The sequence below is a fragment of the Eptatretus burgeri genome, chromosome 2 (genome assembly GCF_056783735.1).
Source record: "Eptatretus burgeri isolate ZD-2024b chromosome 2, Ebu_testis_v1, whole genome shotgun sequence".
NCBI classification, from domain to species: domain Eukaryota; kingdom Metazoa; phylum Chordata; class Myxini; order Myxiniformes; family Myxinidae; genus Eptatretus; species Eptatretus burgeri.
Window position 1 is genome coordinate 125,664,079 of NC_140962.1, and position 17,298 is coordinate 125,681,376.

Below are 17,298 nucleotides of genomic sequence, written 5' to 3' on the forward strand. Positions count from 1 at the left end.
AGTTACGGCCATTTATCTGTCGACCAATGACAGGACACGGTGCTATGACATCACGAATGACATCACAATTAATGCTTATTTATTTATTTATTTATTATTATTTCTTTTGCACGATTGAAACTTGCCAGGAATATTGCTGGGGACCCGCGGATGTGCCTTTTCAAGGTTTGAGAGAGAGAGAGAGAGAGAGAGAGAGAGAGAGAGAGAGAGAGAGAGAGAGAGAGAGAGAGAGAGAGAGGCTGCACATACTGGCACTCACCTACGGGCACGCACCTACGGGCACGCCCCTACAGGCCATAGTAGTACTGATAATAAGGGTACAACAAATCTCAAAAAAAAACATTTTTTCGACTGGATCGACTACCCAATGGAAATGTCCAGAACAAGCCGGTAGGCGACATGGTTGCTCGCTCAAGATGGAAAGCTGGCCGACGCGACTAGCTGATATTCATGTACATGCTATCAATCAATTTAGCACAAAAATATGATTATCACAGCCCTCTTAGTTTGTGCCCAGAAACCCGCCTTGTGAAATTTCAGACATGTTTCCAAAGAGACTCCAACAAATGGCAGCCCTGGTAATTCCATTTCTCTATTCGCTAAAGATTTTATTTTTTTATATGATCATGTAAGACATTCTCCTTGGGCACAAAAAAACAGATCCCTTGGAGGTCCAGTTTCGGAGGTATTGATTTTTTTGTACAGTCCACAATAAGTGTACGATGTACGATAAAGTATTTTAGCTGTTGCTAAGCAACGGAGGTGTGCATAGCAACCATTTATTTTTGTGGACATGCTCGCCAGATTGAACACATTTCACCCAACTTTCATCAAAATCAAACTCTTTCTCTTAGAGATAGTCGCAATTAACCGTTTCTGAAATGTTCGACATGTACTCACCCAAAACCTATCTCCTCCTATAAATATTTTTTGTTAGGGCTGCAAATTGGCATGAAGGGAGCGAGATAGATTGCGCACAGAACTCTCGGCTTCGATTTTTCTTTTTTTTCGATTTTTTCACCACTTTAAAGGGCCGTTGCTATGCCGTTGCTGGGGCCCGGTGTCCCATATTCGAAAGCACACCATTCCCAGATATATTGGTCCTACCTACCAAATTTCATTGGAATCGGTTGAGTGGTTTAGCCCCGAGGCTTGACCAAAGGTTTGCGGACAGACAGACAGATGGAAATGTCCAGAATAAGGGTACTCTAAGAACAGCCAACAGACAGACAAACATGTCGACGAAAATACTTATAATAAGGACAGAAAAAAAAATCTCAAAAATTTTCTTTGGGAGATTTCTTTTTTCGACTTGATCGACTACCCAATAGATTTCCTTTCTTGTGGGATGGCCATTTTCTCTTTACCACAGACACATCATGCACGCGAGATAGCCGTGAGCCCAATGGAGGCTCGTCTACCCCCTTTCCATCAGGACACGTGGGCTTGGAGGTGGACGATTTATTTACCCCTTGGACTTAAAAGATATTTGATTAAGCAAACCGCGGGCTTTTCCTGAGCAGTTATTCTGACTGTGAAATATGGCTGTGGGGATCATTTACCTCACCCACCAATTTTCTATCGATGTTCGACACCCACCTCTTTCACCGGCGTTGACACCAACCTTTTTCCATCGAAGTTTGACGTCCCGTTTGGCAGATCTGTGGATGCTGGCTGGCTCTTGTTCATGTCGGGCTGAACGGATAGGTGATGGTTGTTGTTGACGTTTTATGAGCGCTTCACGTTTTCGCTCGGTAATTCTGGCTGCTTTCTGCCATTCGTCCAGCACCGCGGGCATGGCGTTGTGGGCCGAGCCTGTGTTGATTTGGGGTTGCATCTCGTTCTGGTGAGGAAGGAATGATCGCGAGGTTGACAGTTGATCACGTGCAACGATGCACCAATAGGCAAGGTGGATTTGGTTGAAGTCTGCTTGAGGTTCCGCCCAGACTGGCTTCCTATAAAAAGGACGGGAGGACCGTTTTTCTGACAGTTTTTGTGACAGCTGGGTGACGTTTTTTTCAGCTCCAGTCAGATCCAGACATCGTTGGTGAGCTGGCGACAGTTTGTTTTGTGACAGTTAGGCCTAAGTCACATTTGCCACAGCGGCCGTGGGGTCTCCAAAATCTACGGCCACTCGCAATTATACGGCGGCCACAGTATTTCCACGGTCACACAATGTAGCCGTCACAATGTGTTTTTATTTTTCGGGGAGCCGCACAGCGAATTTATAAATTGTGGAGACCGAAAACGTGGGGGTGCCGTAGGTCTTTGATTTGATGTCGCACGGTGACCTTAGGGCGTTCCTGCGGCGGCCATAAAATTTTCAAGGCAGACGCAAGGTGCCCGCAAGGCGACCGCAGGGAGGCCCTAAGACGAACGTGTGGCCAGACGGATGGTAACGAGTGGGTTCTTTTTTTTTTCTTTTTTTTACCAATTCTTTTGTTTCGGCTTGTCGAATTGCTACGGCGAACGTAGAAATGAAAAAAGTTATAACTCCGCGCTTTCATTCCACGACGACCCGATGGCCTGGAAAATATAGCCATACGGCGTAGGGCCACCCTGAGGCCACCTCAGAAACTCTGCGCCGCTGCACGTTTCTGTCAATTCATAGGACGTACGGCCGCCGTATCCTCGCCATAGAGCAAATGTGACTTAGTCCTTAGTGACAGACTTGCAGCCTTGCAGCTCTGACAGCCGGTGACAGCCTCACAGCACCTCAGCTACTCACAACACCTCAGCGCCTCACTGTGCCTCACAGTTCCTCAGCTCCTCACATCTTCTTACAACTGTCTATTGCTTGTGGCTCATGGTGGCTCCTGACCCAGAAAAAAAAGCTTGAATGAAAGCTCCTGGAAAAGCTTTAAGACCCAGAGTGAGGTGGCCAAGGATTGCCGAATGAAGGATATAATCCAATAATGCCATTAATTATCTTCAAAACGGGTGTTTTAATGAATTCAACATCCAATTTTCACTCTTACACTTCCTTGGAGTTTTTTTTCGTGGACATACAATGTTGCAGGCTGCGGGGTTTTATGGTTTTGCAGTTTTGGAAGGAACACACACACACACACACACACACACACACACACACACACACACACACACACACACACACACACACACACACACACACACACACACACACACACACACACACACTAAATCTCATAACTTAGAATCCCCCTATGAAAAAAAAGTTAAGATCAATTTAATCTCTCACCACCGTTTTTCGACAAAACGATGTATTTTTAGAAATTAAAAAATATATTTTCATTTTTATAAAATTTAGGAACATGTGGAAAGTTTTGCCCCGACACAGGACCGACCTTCATTACTGGGAGCCGCAAACTTTAAAGTGCAGTGGTTTGTGTGATATCTTATGCAATTCAGAACATATAATTTTTGTTCTCCAGAACAATTACTTCAATGGAAGAATTAAAATTGTTAAAATTCTTCAACAGAATAGAAGCATTTGGGTGTACGATTTGACCTGTGTTTTGGAGCGGATATGCAAATGCGGCAGCACGCATGGTACCTCGCGTCTTGGTGGTCATGGCGCATGCCCCTGATTGTGGTTTCAAAGTAAAAGAGAGAAAAACGGGGAGAATATGGGGGAAAAACCGACATGAACCCAACACAAGGCAAAAACCCATAAACCCATTACACATAAGGAAAGGGCGACCTGGAACGAATAAGAATGCAATAATTGTCTCAGGCCCGCTATATGTTGTGTGCCATTGCCTATTGGGGAAGCGCTCAGCTTTGCAGAACCGCAACAATATCAAAACACCGAAAGACAATAGGAACGAAATTTTCTGATGCTCAAAATATTGCTATCCTCCAACGAAGACCTTTGATGAAGTTGAAGATATTCTCAGCCGAGTTGTAGCAACAACGAACCACTCCAACCACCAATAGTGCCGACTCCTCAATACTCAGAGAAGAGTGTACTCTGTCTTCCAATTGCAAAATAGTAAGGCAAATAAATAGCTGAACGTCTTGCTGACCAAGATACTGCTCCCCTTCACTTGTACACCTACACACCTTAGAATGCAACTTCATCTGGCCCTGACCTTCAGGTGGCATGCAGAAAACGTAGCATTAAAAGTAGGCTGGTAGGATGGCCGAAATGTATGCACACTCACCTCTGAGCTGTCTTGCCTGGTTCTATTCTCAGCCTCGGTATAAAATGGCATTATTGTGTTTTGCAGGTGGGGGGGGGGGTGGCATCATTCATCAATGTGTATGTCATCTCTCTGATGGATGTCAAACAACTTTTTGTCTGACAACCTCTGAGCCATCGACCTTTATCTCTGGTCTCCTGATGATCTGATTTCTTCTTCTTCTTCTTCTTCTTCTTCTTCTTCTTCTTCTTCTTCTTCTTCTTCTTCTTCTACGCTAAAAATTTGGAACACCTTTGCAAATCCCTTGGAGAAATGCACTGGGGTTCACCAAAATGTATACTTCCTGAGGAATGGGGAGCATTGCTTTCTGCACATTATTTAGCAAGTGTTTCAACAGAAATGTTCTCCATCATGTGCGCAAAGATCACCAGAATTTGTACATTTGTAACAACAAAAGCAACTGTATCCACAGAAGCTGTAATAATGCAGTAATGTGCATATAAAGTGAAACGCTGTTTCTTATGCTCGTGGAATGGGGCTATAAACAGGCAATGGAATGTGTGTAAGTTAACGCATTACATTAACTTGCTGTAAAATGTTCAGATAAACACAACATCATTTGATCAAGTTTGATCAACACCAATTAAAACAGACATCTCGAGAGAGTTAGTTGCACAAACTCCAGTTGGTGCATTGCACTATAATTGGAGAAAGAATCCTTACTCTGGAGACGTGGAACCCAGTTAAATATCTTTACGGTTTCTGATTCAATCCAAGATGATCAGCAGTGAGCAAGATGAATAGCAGTAATATTTCAAACAATTCGGAGATGTTACTTCAGCCTATTATTGCTTTCGGAACATTTTTCATTTTCTTGATAATAATAACAGTTGCAGGAAATATTCTGGTTCTCGGAGCAATTTCGAGTAACAAACGATTGATGCAAGGAGTTACTAACTGTTTTGTGAGTTCACTCGCCTGTGCCGATCTACTAATTGGTGCACTCATCATGCCTCCTGGTGCTGCTCTTCTTATCATCGGCTATTGGAGTACTGGCTCAACAATGTGTGCTATGTGGACTTCCATCGACATTCTTTCAGGCACTGCCAGTATCGAGACTCTGTGCACAATCGCAATTGATCGATATGTGGCCATCACGTCTCCGCTGCGCTATCAGTCCATCATGACTCGTCGCCGAGCTTACATCCTCATTATGTGTGTGTGGTTAATTTCTGGTGCAATTTCGATCCTCCCAATCCACCTTGGCTGGTGGCGTTCAGGCGATCCTGCAGCCCAGGCTTGTTATGATGATCCAAGATGTTGCGATTTCATCACCAACAAATATTTTGCCATTATTAGCTCTGCAATCTCTTTCTACATCCCACTTATCATCATGATATTTGTATACAATCGAGTGTTAAAGGAGGCTGAACGTCAGGTAAGTGCTTTTGGTGTCCTCAACTTCATGAAACAAGACTGGTATCTTATTTATCTGTCACTTAAATGTTCCATGAATTATAATAGGTAATTATAAAGTTGAATTATTTGTTAAAAGATGCAGCAATCCTCTTTGTTGTGATGTCATGGTTTTTAGAATATGAATAATGGAGTGGAAGAGTAAATTATGCAACTTTATCATAATTATTTTTTTAAATCTTCGAAAAAATGTCTTCATGAATCACAAAATTAACTTTTATGATGAATAACTGAATGAGTCCAATGAGGAATCAAAAAGTCTTTGGATTGTATTTGAAGAAACTTTCATTTTTCAATTTAAATTCCTTTTTAATCAACTCCACGAGTTGTTTTCATCATTACACCATTTTAATCACTCCATTGATGATTGTTTCATTTTTCGAATAAATTTACGGTTGCACTTTTATGCTCGGTCACTGCCATATTGAACAGTCATAAATGTATTCGTCAAAATGAATCATGAAAGTTGCTGGCTGGTTGGAGTTGTTATATTATTTATTCTGAAATTAACCATTCAATGTACAAGGAAAAGTTAAAAGTTTAATGAACTGCTTGTATCTGGCAATACATAACACTTTTACACTTGTAGAATTCGATATCCACTGCAGTGAGTGGTTCGGTGGTGGAGAAGATTAAACCTTGTTGCTATTCCTCTCATGGGTGTTCTGCTTATCACTGTGGAAAAGGTAAATCCCATGGTTGCACTGTGAAAATTTCCATCTCTTTCAAAGAAATCATAAACAATCAGGATTGGCCATTGTTAATGTTAACATTCTGGACTTTTCATGAAACCTCGTTGGCTCGGTTAAAAGTTTGGGTCTCCACCACCACCACCATCACCACAAGTCGTAGAGTACAATTTTTGGAGCTATCATGAATGTATATCATTTTAGCTATCATGAACGCATGCATACCATTAGAGTTATCATGAAATACACAACCAAAACATAGAACGTTTACACGAGAAGGCATCTCAAAATAATGCAAAGCCTGTCCATGTCCCCTTTTTGTATTTGAACAAACTTGAATTTTTTTTTTTTTAGGAATTAGTGGCCTCCATATTCTCCTTCAGGTTTGTTGAAAATTTGATGATAACAGCTCGAATGGCTAAAATAAGTTATGCCCGACAAGAACTCTCTCTTCTCTCTCTTCTCTCTCTTCTCTCTCTTCTCTCTCTTCTCTCTCTTCTCTCTCTTCTCTCTCTTCTCTCTCGTCTCTCTCTTCTCTCTCTTCTCTCTCTTCTCTCTCTTCTCTCTCTTCTCTCTCTTCTCTCTCTTCTCTCTCTTCTCTCTCTTCTCTCTCTTCTCTCTCTTCTCTCTCTTCTCTCTCTTCTCTCTCTTCTCTCTCTCTCTCTCTCTCTCTCTCTCTCTCTCTCTCTCTCTCTCTCTCTCTCTCTCTCTCTCTCTCTCTCTCTCTCTCTCTCTCTCTCTCTCTCTCATCCAGAAGAAAGATAACATGTTGAAATGCTTTACGATGTTTTTGTTATTACGACCAATAACATAAAATTACGTAATTATAACATAAAATTTTTCATTGAGAAAAGAAGATATGTTAGACAGAGTCAATATATCATGAGAAAAAAAAAGTATTTATGTAATTACAATAACTCGAAAGCATCTCAAAATGCAAAGGCCCGTCTGCATCAACATTGCACTCAAACTAATCTTGAATAAAACCACAGCAAAAAAATGTACGATTTTAACCTGTTACCAAAGGTGAAGGGGGTTATGTTTTGACCCCTCTGTTTGTTACTAGCAAAATAAAAGATTTTTCAAGTATATTGGTCAGTCGATTTTGTTATTCTGTCTGTCTGTTTGTTTGTTTATCGCTTACAATTCCAAACCAGTCGTCATTAAACTTTACCAAACTGTAGAGGGAGTCTCAACTGAGAGTCGATTGATCTTGAGGTCAAAGGTCAAAGGATATCTTGAGGTCAAATTTCTAAAATCGTCATTTTTCATCCTATTGGCTTGAAATTTGAACAACTTTGCATATTGTGTCAATGCATTTGGAAACCAACTATTTTTGAGCTCAAACCGTCAACGATCAACTCAAGGTCAAACTTATTCATTATTTTCAATCTGAAATCATCAATTTCAATGAGAAGAAATAATCAATTTTCATCCAATTGACCTGAGCTTTGATTAAGATTGTCAATTTTCATCTTAATGAAATGGACAATTTGATGTATCCATGGCATCCTATGGAGAGAGGGGTGGATTTTGAAAGTATCATGCTCTGCACGACGTCTTTTTCTTGTTTGTTTGTTTGTCTGCTTATGTGCAGGATATCTCAAAAAGTTGTGGATGGATCCGGATTAGATTTTGTGGACAGGTTGGTTGTGTGACAGGGTATCTCGAAATGGTGTGGATGGATCCGGATGAAGTTTTGTGGACAGGTTGGGTTTTTCACAAGAATAAACTGGTTTTATTTTGGTGAAGATCTGGATCCGGATCCGACTACTAGAATTTTTTTGAGTGATTCTAAACCGTTTGGAGATCGGGCAAAAATGATATGTAGCACGATATCTCAAAAAGTTGTGGACAGATTTGGACAAAACTTGGTGGACACGTTGGGTGTCTGACAAAGAAGAATTGTTTCAATTTTGGTGAGGATCCGCATCCAGATCTGACAATTTTTTAAGTTCATCTTCACCATTTTAAGAAAGGGCGAAACTAATATATAGCAAGATATCTCAAAAAGTTGTGGATGGATTCAGATGAAACTTGGTGGACAGGTTGGGTATGTAAGCATGACAACTTGATTCTATGTTGGTGAAGATCCAAATCCGGATCTTGATACGAGAATTATTTAACTTTTTAAGTGATTCTTCATCATTGAGATATAGGGCCAAAACCGATAGAGTTCTGTATAGCATGATATTTCAAAAATGTATTGGGCCCAAAATGTTCTCATGGATCAGGCATTAGATGGTGGAGAAATGCACTAAACCAAGTGCCCTTCTTGTTTTATTGTTGTTTGGCTCTCAGCGGTGAAGTTTGAATTCTCTTGTGGTATTTTCCTGATCAGTTGCCGATTTGGTTTGTGTTTATGATCATGCGTTTCATTTATCATGTTAATGTGTGTTGTTGTTATCATCACCAAAGTGTTTCACAGTGATATCGAGTTTGTACTGTGTGTGTGTGTGTGTGTGTGTGTGTGTGTGTGTGTGTGTGTGTGTGTGTGTGTGTGTGTGTGTGTGTGTGTGTGTGTGTGTGTGCGTGCGTGCGTGCGTGCGTGCGTGCGTGTCAACTCCATAACTCCAAAGTGATTCCTGGGTTACTTCGCTGAGGTCTGAAAATGCCATGTTTTTTGGCCTGCTCAAACATGCCTTGACTTGGAACAGGCTACAATGATTTCTTAACAATAAAGTTGTTTTTATCACTTTGCTTACTCATATTATCGAATGTTTGTCCATCATACCGACGAATCATCATCCCTCTGCCACCCCCATGCCTCCCCTCGCACTGCCTTCCCTTCCCTCCTGGCCTCCCTTCATGCTTCCCTCCTCCCAACCTCCCCCCTCCATCTCCCCACTTCCTGCTGTCCTCTTCACACCCACCCCCACTCGAGGAGTGTATAGCGACGTTTGGTTAGGCATCGCTCTCCCCATCCCCCCTCCCTCGCTTTCCCCATTCCCCCTCCCTCGCTCTCCCCATCCCCCCTCCCTCGCTCTCCCCATCCCCCTCCCTCGGTCTCCCCATCCCCCCTTCCTCGCTCTCTGAGCTTCCACAGCCCTCCTCACTCCTTGCTCCCCCGTCTCTCCATCCTCCCTCTCGCTACTCGCCCCTCCCCCCTCTGTTCTCCCTCCATCCTCTCTGCCACCTCACTTCCCTATCCTTCCCCTCCCTCACTCTCCCACCACTCCCCCTCCCTCTCTGGGAAGAGGTCTATTTCGGATTGACAGCTTAGTTTTGAATCTAAAGCAGCTTCCTCAGAGGATATCAAGTATGAATTGTATTCGGAGTGAGCAGACCGGAGGGGTGCAAATGTCGCTGCATGTACGAGCATGCACACCTGTGCCAGGTCGATAGCGTGGGTTTTAAATGCTCCCGCTCGGTTTTATAGAGAACACGGTGGTTAAAAAGAAACTATTACTGTTTGGGCGTGTTTTATTACCTTCCCTTCCCCTTGCACTGCCTTCCCTTCCCCCACCCTCGCTCCCCCTCTCCCCTCGCCCTTTCCCCCTCCACCACCTCACTCTTCCCCACCTCTCTTTTTACACCCCCCTTTTAGTATTCCTGTCAGCAAAGTGATGGGTGACATTTGCAATTTTAATCTGAGTGTGTGTGTCAGTGTGCTGCCTTCATAACTCCAAAACCATAAAGCCTAGCAACCTGAAACTTTGCAGGCACACTCAGGGAACTCCAAGGAAGTGCAAGAGTGAAAATTAGATGATTGGGTTAATTAAAACACCCTGATTTAATTATATCCTTCGTCAGGCACATCCTTGGTTCTCTCTCTCTCTCTCTCTCTCTCTCTCTCTCTCTCTCTCTCTCTCTCTCTCTCTCTCTCTCTCTCTCTCTCTCTCTCTCTCTCTCTTTCTCTTTCTCTTTCTCTTTCTCTTTCTCTTTCTCTTTCTCTTTCTCTTTCTCTTTCTCTTTCTCTTTCTCTTTCTCTTTCTCTTTCTCTTTCTCTTTCTCTTTCTCTCTCTCTCACAGGCATTTCATGGGTAACCTTGTTGGGGTCTGAAGCCGCCATGTTTTTTGGCCTGCTCAACCATACCTTGACTTGGAAGAGGTCACAATGATTTCTTAACGATATTTTGTGTTTTTTTGTGATGAACACCCCTTAAATTATGTTCAAAAGGGGTGTTTTTATTAACCCAAACAATCAATTTTCACTTTTACACTTTCAATGACTTTTCTTAGGATGCATGCAAAGTTTCAGGCTGATCGTTTTTAGGTCATCTCTTCGAGCATGACCTAATAATATTGGTGTTGAGAGGAGAGGTGACGATCCGTCCTTCCGTCCACAATAAAGTTGAAGTGGGAGATCTGGTCATTAGTGATCCTGATAGAGGTCGACGAGACGTACACGATGGTATGACCCTTCAAGGTCACTGAAGGTCAAGGTCAAGGTCACGAGGCCTTTGAAGTTGCGAAAATGACGATTTTCAAATTCTATCTCCTCCGCCATTTCTCAATCGATCTCGAATTTGATTGTGGCAAATGAATCTATGGGACAATATCTAAATTTTGATTGGCCGGATTTTCGATATTCGCTTTCGTTTTCGTGTCACGTGACGTCAAATTTGGCAAAAAATGCGAAAATGACTATTTTCATGCGAAAATGACGATTTTCAAAATCTATCTCCTTCTACATTTCTCAAGCGATCCTGAATTTGATTGTGGCATATGAATCTATGGGACAATATCTAAATTTGGTCAGGCCTAATTTTCGATATTTGCTTTCGTTTTCGTGTCATGTGACTTCAAAGTTGGCAAAAAATGCGAAAATGACGATTTTCAAAATCTATCTCCTACATTTCTCAAGCAATTTTGAATTTGAATGTAGCATATGAATCTATGAGACAATATCTAAATATTGTCAGGCCGGATTTTCGATATTCGCTTTCGTTTTCATGTCACGTGACTTCAAAGTTTGCAAAAACTGCCCTAACTTCAGGAGGCTATATATTTTCTCGCAGAGATGACCGTCACTCCTGCACAGGGGTAATTTTTTTTTTATAGTTTTGGAGTTGTGGAGGACACACACACTGACTGACACACACACACACACGCATATGCATATACATATACATACAAACAGACATATATAAACAAACAAACACATTTATTATGCACTGGTAAGTACGTGCAAAGCTATTTTATTTGAAGTTATAACCTTAACATACAAGCAATTTACTGATTTCCCAACTACCCGGATCATCAGCTGGGCACCGTTTTTCATTGAGATTTTCCATCATTTCAGCCCAGAACTTCTCCAAATGGAGGTCCCCAACCCTGGCCGCAGGTCCATATCAGTACATTACTCAACATCAATGGACCCACAACCTCAAAGTTGTGTCCAGACAGTCAGTCAACACAGCAATGCAATATCCTTGTTTAAACATATATAATTATTACTGATATTTAAAGTTTAACTACATATGAATAACTTTAGTCATGCACCACTTTATATGATCATATATTTAGCGATACACACTTTACCTTGTAGACATGTCCATTACACAGTACGTCCATCTAACCATAAACTCAAACTGTCATTCAAATATTCAAACTGTTTATCAATAACCGATTTTCACATGCTGCACTGCGCATCTCAGCAACCACCAATAAATTATTTTAATACTGATTTATAATGTATTTTATAAGTAATATATGTTAGGGTACTAAGCCCACAAGGCTGGGTGACCTATTCTTTTTCTCTTGTTTTTTTTCGGTACCAAACCTGGGTAAGCCATTGTTTTTCTCTGTTTATTAGGGTACCAAGCCTGGGTAACCTATTATTTTTCTCTGTTTTTTTTTTCGGTACCAAGCCTGGGTAAGCCATTGTTTTTCTCTGTTTATTAGGGTACCAAGCCTGGGTGACTGATAGTTTTTGTTATGTTTATTTTTATTATTCTTCCGCCGGCAATTTGCGGTTTTTCTTTGCTTGACATTCATTTTCTCAGCAACTGAAGTCCGATCGACACAAAATTTTCACCATAGGATGCATTTTTTTGATAACGTACTTAATTGATAATTGTGAAGTAATAGATCACGAGGTATGGGTGCCATCTTTGAACAAGGACAAATGTTTCCAAGACCCGCGTCATTCCACCAGTCAATAAAGGTTTTGTCTTCACCAAAAAAGAAGAACAAGAAGAAGAAGAACAACAACAACAACAACAACAATGCGGAGCTCTCTGAGAGCCAGCGTTCGCTACGTGAGACGCAGCTAAAAACCGAAAAACTTTGGACCTCTGTTTCTCTGAAACCACGCAAAAGAAAAAAAATGAAAGTTGGCACATGGCAAGAGCTCCCCATGGGGAACACGTTTGATTATTCGTGACATCATCGGTGAAGAGAACGCTGCATCAGAAAATTTGAAATTTCTTGAGCGTCATCGACGCAACAACTCACCACAGCAAAAAAATATTACATCATAAGTCACGTGTTTCAACAGCCATATTGATTTGAAATATTTTTTTTTAAATATCTTCTTCTCCAGAACGGCTAGACAGATCAAGGGGAAACTTCATGGTCTTATTCTACGTGGTAAGGGGATATAAGTTTTTACAATGGATTATTGATAGTTCACATGGTTTGGTAGCCATATTGGATTGAAGAAAAATATTTTATAATGTTTTCTCTGAAACCACTTATCTTTTTGAAGAAAAACTTGGCTACTATCATCGACTACCATGGCTGCATATGTGGCAAAAATATGACATCAGAAGTCACATGGTTTGGCGGCTATATTGGATAGAAAAACATACCTGACCCGATTAAAACAAAACTTCATAGACCTGATCGACTACCCCATTAGAGGCAACATATATATTTATGATGTCATCTGTCACAGGGTTCGTCAGCCATATTGGCTTGAAAATAAAGAAAAATTAAATATCTTGTTCTCTGAATCGGCTGAACTGAGTGAGGTGAACTTGACAAACATCTTCCTCCTGACATGATTGAACAAGTTTGTTAATTTCTAATTGATAGGTCACATGGTTTGACAGCCATATTGAATTTACCCTAAAACCTTCAAACATCTTCTCCAGAACGGCTGGTCAGCTCAAGGGGAAACTTCACACACATATTCTCCAAGGGAAGGAGATGTAAGATTGTTCACAAATAATTGATAGGTCACATGGTTTTGCAGCCTTATTGGATATAAGAAAAACAAGTCTGAAGACGACGATGGTTCACGAGCGGTATTTGACGATGTAGATCGTTTCAGAAGTCAAGGATGAGACAATGTGATAATGTTTGACCAAGTTATAAAAATGATCAACATGATGTGGTACGAGTGACAGGTTATTAGCTGCAAAATGTCAAAAACCCGGTTTCGTTCAACAACTTTAAAGATTTGACCTTTGCATAACCTTTAAAGCTGACAAAACAATGTTGTGGACATTAAAATAAGGAAAGAGGATACGTGCTATAGCTTATTGGAGTTAGTTCGCCGCAGGCCGAAAACCCGGTTTGATTTCCACAACTTTGAAAATTTGACCTTTGTGACCTTTAAAGGTCAAAGCTCAAGGATTATAACCTTTGGTGAAAAAATTCTTCTGGAACATTCCAGTAACAATATAACGTCATATAGGCTGTATGGCATTTCACACTCATCGGATTATCCATACTTTGATGAAATCAGCATAAAAACAAACTTGAAGGGGGCGCCACGGGCAAGATGTTCGAGATAGAGCAAAATGGTTTCAAGACTGTAGGTGGGGAATGACCTCAAGATTATGCATAAAAAATATCGTCATCCTAGCTCTCAAAGTTTGGGCGGTCGTATGATTTTTATGTCAAAATTCGAAATTTTCTAAGTTCGTGACTTTGTGACCTTGACCTTGTGACCTTGGAACTAAAATGAAAAATCGAGCTCCATGGGGCTATGCAGGAGCCATTGGGCTAACCAAATACCGAAACTCCTGCCAGATTCGACAAACCCCCTCGGAGAAGACACAAATTGAAATTGGCTACCCCCTAAAAACATAATTCGCAATTTTCTAAGTTCGTGACCTTCTGACCTTGACCTTGGGGCGAAAATGAAAAATCGAGCTCCATGGGGCTATGCAGGTGCCATTGGGCTAACTAAATACTGAAACCCCTGTCAGATTTGACAAACCCCGTCAGAGACGATGCAAATTGAAATTGGCTACCCCCTAAAAACACATGTTTTTTGGGCGTGGCTCCGCCCATAATGGGCGCACCACGTCCATTTTCAGTAAAACACAACTTGATCATGATATAAACCTCCCACCAAAATTTTGTCAGGATCGGATCAAAACCCACAGAGCTATGCTCGGGACAGACAGACAGACAGACAGACAGACAGACAGACATACAGACATATGGACACACAAGAATAACGAATATATAATAGTGGTCACTTATTTTTTTCATGAACCAATATTAAATAATGTTTTCTTTGGAACCACGTATCCTATCGCAGCAAAACTTTGCAACTATTATCTAACCCCATGGTTGAATATGGGATAAAATTACATCACAAGTCACATGGTTTGGCAGCCATCTTTGAAAAAAAACACACCTGACCCGATTAACATGAAACTCAACATGCATCATCCCCTACACCATTAGAGGCAGAATGTAAGTATATGACATCATCGGTCACGTGGTTCATCAGCCACATTGGATTGAAAATTAATAAACTAAAAGTCTACAACTCTGAGATGGTTGAACAGATCAAGGCAAAACTTTCAGGTATGACCGCCTCTCCATGTCGAAGAAAAAGTTCCCATGTCATTTTGATGTAGGTCACATGATTTGGCAGCCATATTGGATTGAAGGTAAAATATTAAATAATGTTTACTCTGGAACTGCCACTCTAGAACCCTGGAACCACATATTTTTAATCAATGTGAAACTTTAAAATTATGATCAAGCAGAGATGTGGAATGTACATTTTGAATTTCAACCTGATTGGCCACATGGTTTGGCTGCCATATTGGATTGAAGTGAAATATTAAATAATGTTTTCTCTGGAACCACTTCATCAATCAATGTGAAACTTCACAACGATGATCAAGCTGAGATGTGAAATGGTCTTTTTAAATTTCAATCCAATTGGCCACAAGGTCTGGAAGCCATGATTATTTAATTATTTGACTCTGAGACTTAGTTTTTTGGGGGGTTTTTTGCATAAGGCTTACTAGGCTGCGTCTGCATGCGTTTGAGGGTACAGGAGTAGCAATTCAATTGATACCGATGATGTCCCCTGAAAAATGGTCAACTGTATGCATAATAAATGGATGGAACATGGCCTGTTCCTCGGTCCATAACTTGTGAATCCCACGTCGTAGAGAAACATGTAAGCCCTCATTAGACAAAGGGGAATCCCACTTTACACTCTACACCAATGGTGTCCACATTTATTACTTTGTGTTCAGGTTATTGGAACAAAAATTCAATTTATACCGACTATATATTCAGGATAAAGGGATAACTGCTTACGTATTCAATTGATTGAATGTGGCATGTTACTTGGTCCAGTATTCATCAATTCCGCATAGTGGAGAGACGGGTGTGGGAGGGGAGCTCCGTATTACTCACCGCAGTTCCAGTTTACCCTGTGGACCCATAATGACATTTCACGCACATTTATAGCTTTGTGTTCAGGTAATTTAAATGCCAATTCAATTGATACCAACAATGTCCCACGGAAAAAAAGGGCTAACTGCATACTTAATAAATAGATTGAGCACTTCGTGTTACTCAGTCGGGAACTCGTCAGTCTCATGTTGTATCAAAGCAGGGTGGTATTTTCTATCAAAGCCGGACATCTTCCTACCCAGTCATCACTGCCAGCAGTTATAAAGTGGCAGTTGTAGTTATTATTTTTCTTCCGCCGGCAAATTTTGGGGGTTTTTCCATTTAAAATTCATTTTCTTGGCAACTGTAAGTCAGATCGACACAAAATTTTCACTGTAGTATCTTTTTTGTGGAAGACTTAATTGATAATTATGATGCCAGAGGTCATGTGGTGTGGGCGCCATATTTGAAGAACCTAAAAATTTTGGACTTCTGTATCTCCGAAATCGCACAATGGGGAAAAAAAATGAAACTCTGAACTTGGCAAGAACTCCCCAATGGGAAGAAGTGTGATTTCTATTGACATCATTGGTGAAGTGGAATCCCGGTTAAAATTCGACAGGGAAAACGCTGCATCGGAAAAATTTGAAATTTCTTGAGCACCATCCAAACAACTCAACCAAGAAAAAAAATATTATGACATCATACGTCACGATGTTCGGCAGCCATATTGTTTCGAAAAAAAAATCAAAAAATATTCTCCAGAATGGCTGGACACATTGAGGCAAAACTATATGCAAACCTTCCCCAAGACGTCCTTCCACAAGTTTGTTAATTTCTAAGTGATAGGTCTCATGGTTTGGTGGCCACATTTAATTTACCCTAAAACCTTCAAACATCTTCTCCGGAATAGCTGGTCAGATCAAGGGGAAACTTTGCAAACATTGTCTCCAACGGTAGGGGATATCGGTTTGTTGAAGAATGATTGATAGGTCCAATGGTTTGGCAGCCATATTGGATTGAAGAAAATATGCAATTATTTATTCTCTGGAACCACATATTTTTAAAGCGAAACTTGGCAACTGTCATCGACTGCCATGGCTGCACATATGGTAAAATATTTTAACATCAGAAGTCACATGGTTTGGTGGCCATCTTGGATAGAAAAATGTAAATTACCCGAGTAACACGAAGCTACATAGACCTGATCGACTACCCCATTATAGGTAGAATTTAAATTTATGATTTCATAGGACACGTGGTTCGTCAGCCATATTGGATTGAAATTTCAAATGAAAAAAAAACTTCTTCGTCTCCGAAACGGCTGAACTGATTGAGGTGAAACTTTACACACGTCTTCCTCCAGGCATGGTTGAACAAGTTTGTTAATTTCTAATTGAAAGATCACATGGTTTGATGGCCATATTGAATTTACCCTAAAACCTCCAAACATCTTCTTCCCCAGAACG

At 40.9% G+C, this 17,298-nt stretch overlaps 1 protein-coding gene across 1 annotated transcript in view; it reads left to right on the forward strand.

The window, feature by feature from the left end:
• Positions 1-4,807: 4,807 nt before the first annotated feature.
• The window catches only part of LOC147033009 (beta-4C adrenergic receptor-like), a 26,176-nt gene continuing 13,685 nt past the window's right edge, over positions 4,808-17,298 (forward strand). The window contains exon 1 of the mRNA XM_085871113.1: positions 4,808-5,562. Coding sequence (XP_085727239.1) covers positions 4,921-5,562 — 642 coding nt within the window. The 5' untranslated portion in view covers positions 4,808-4,920. The remainder of the gene's footprint in view (positions 5,563-17,298) is intronic.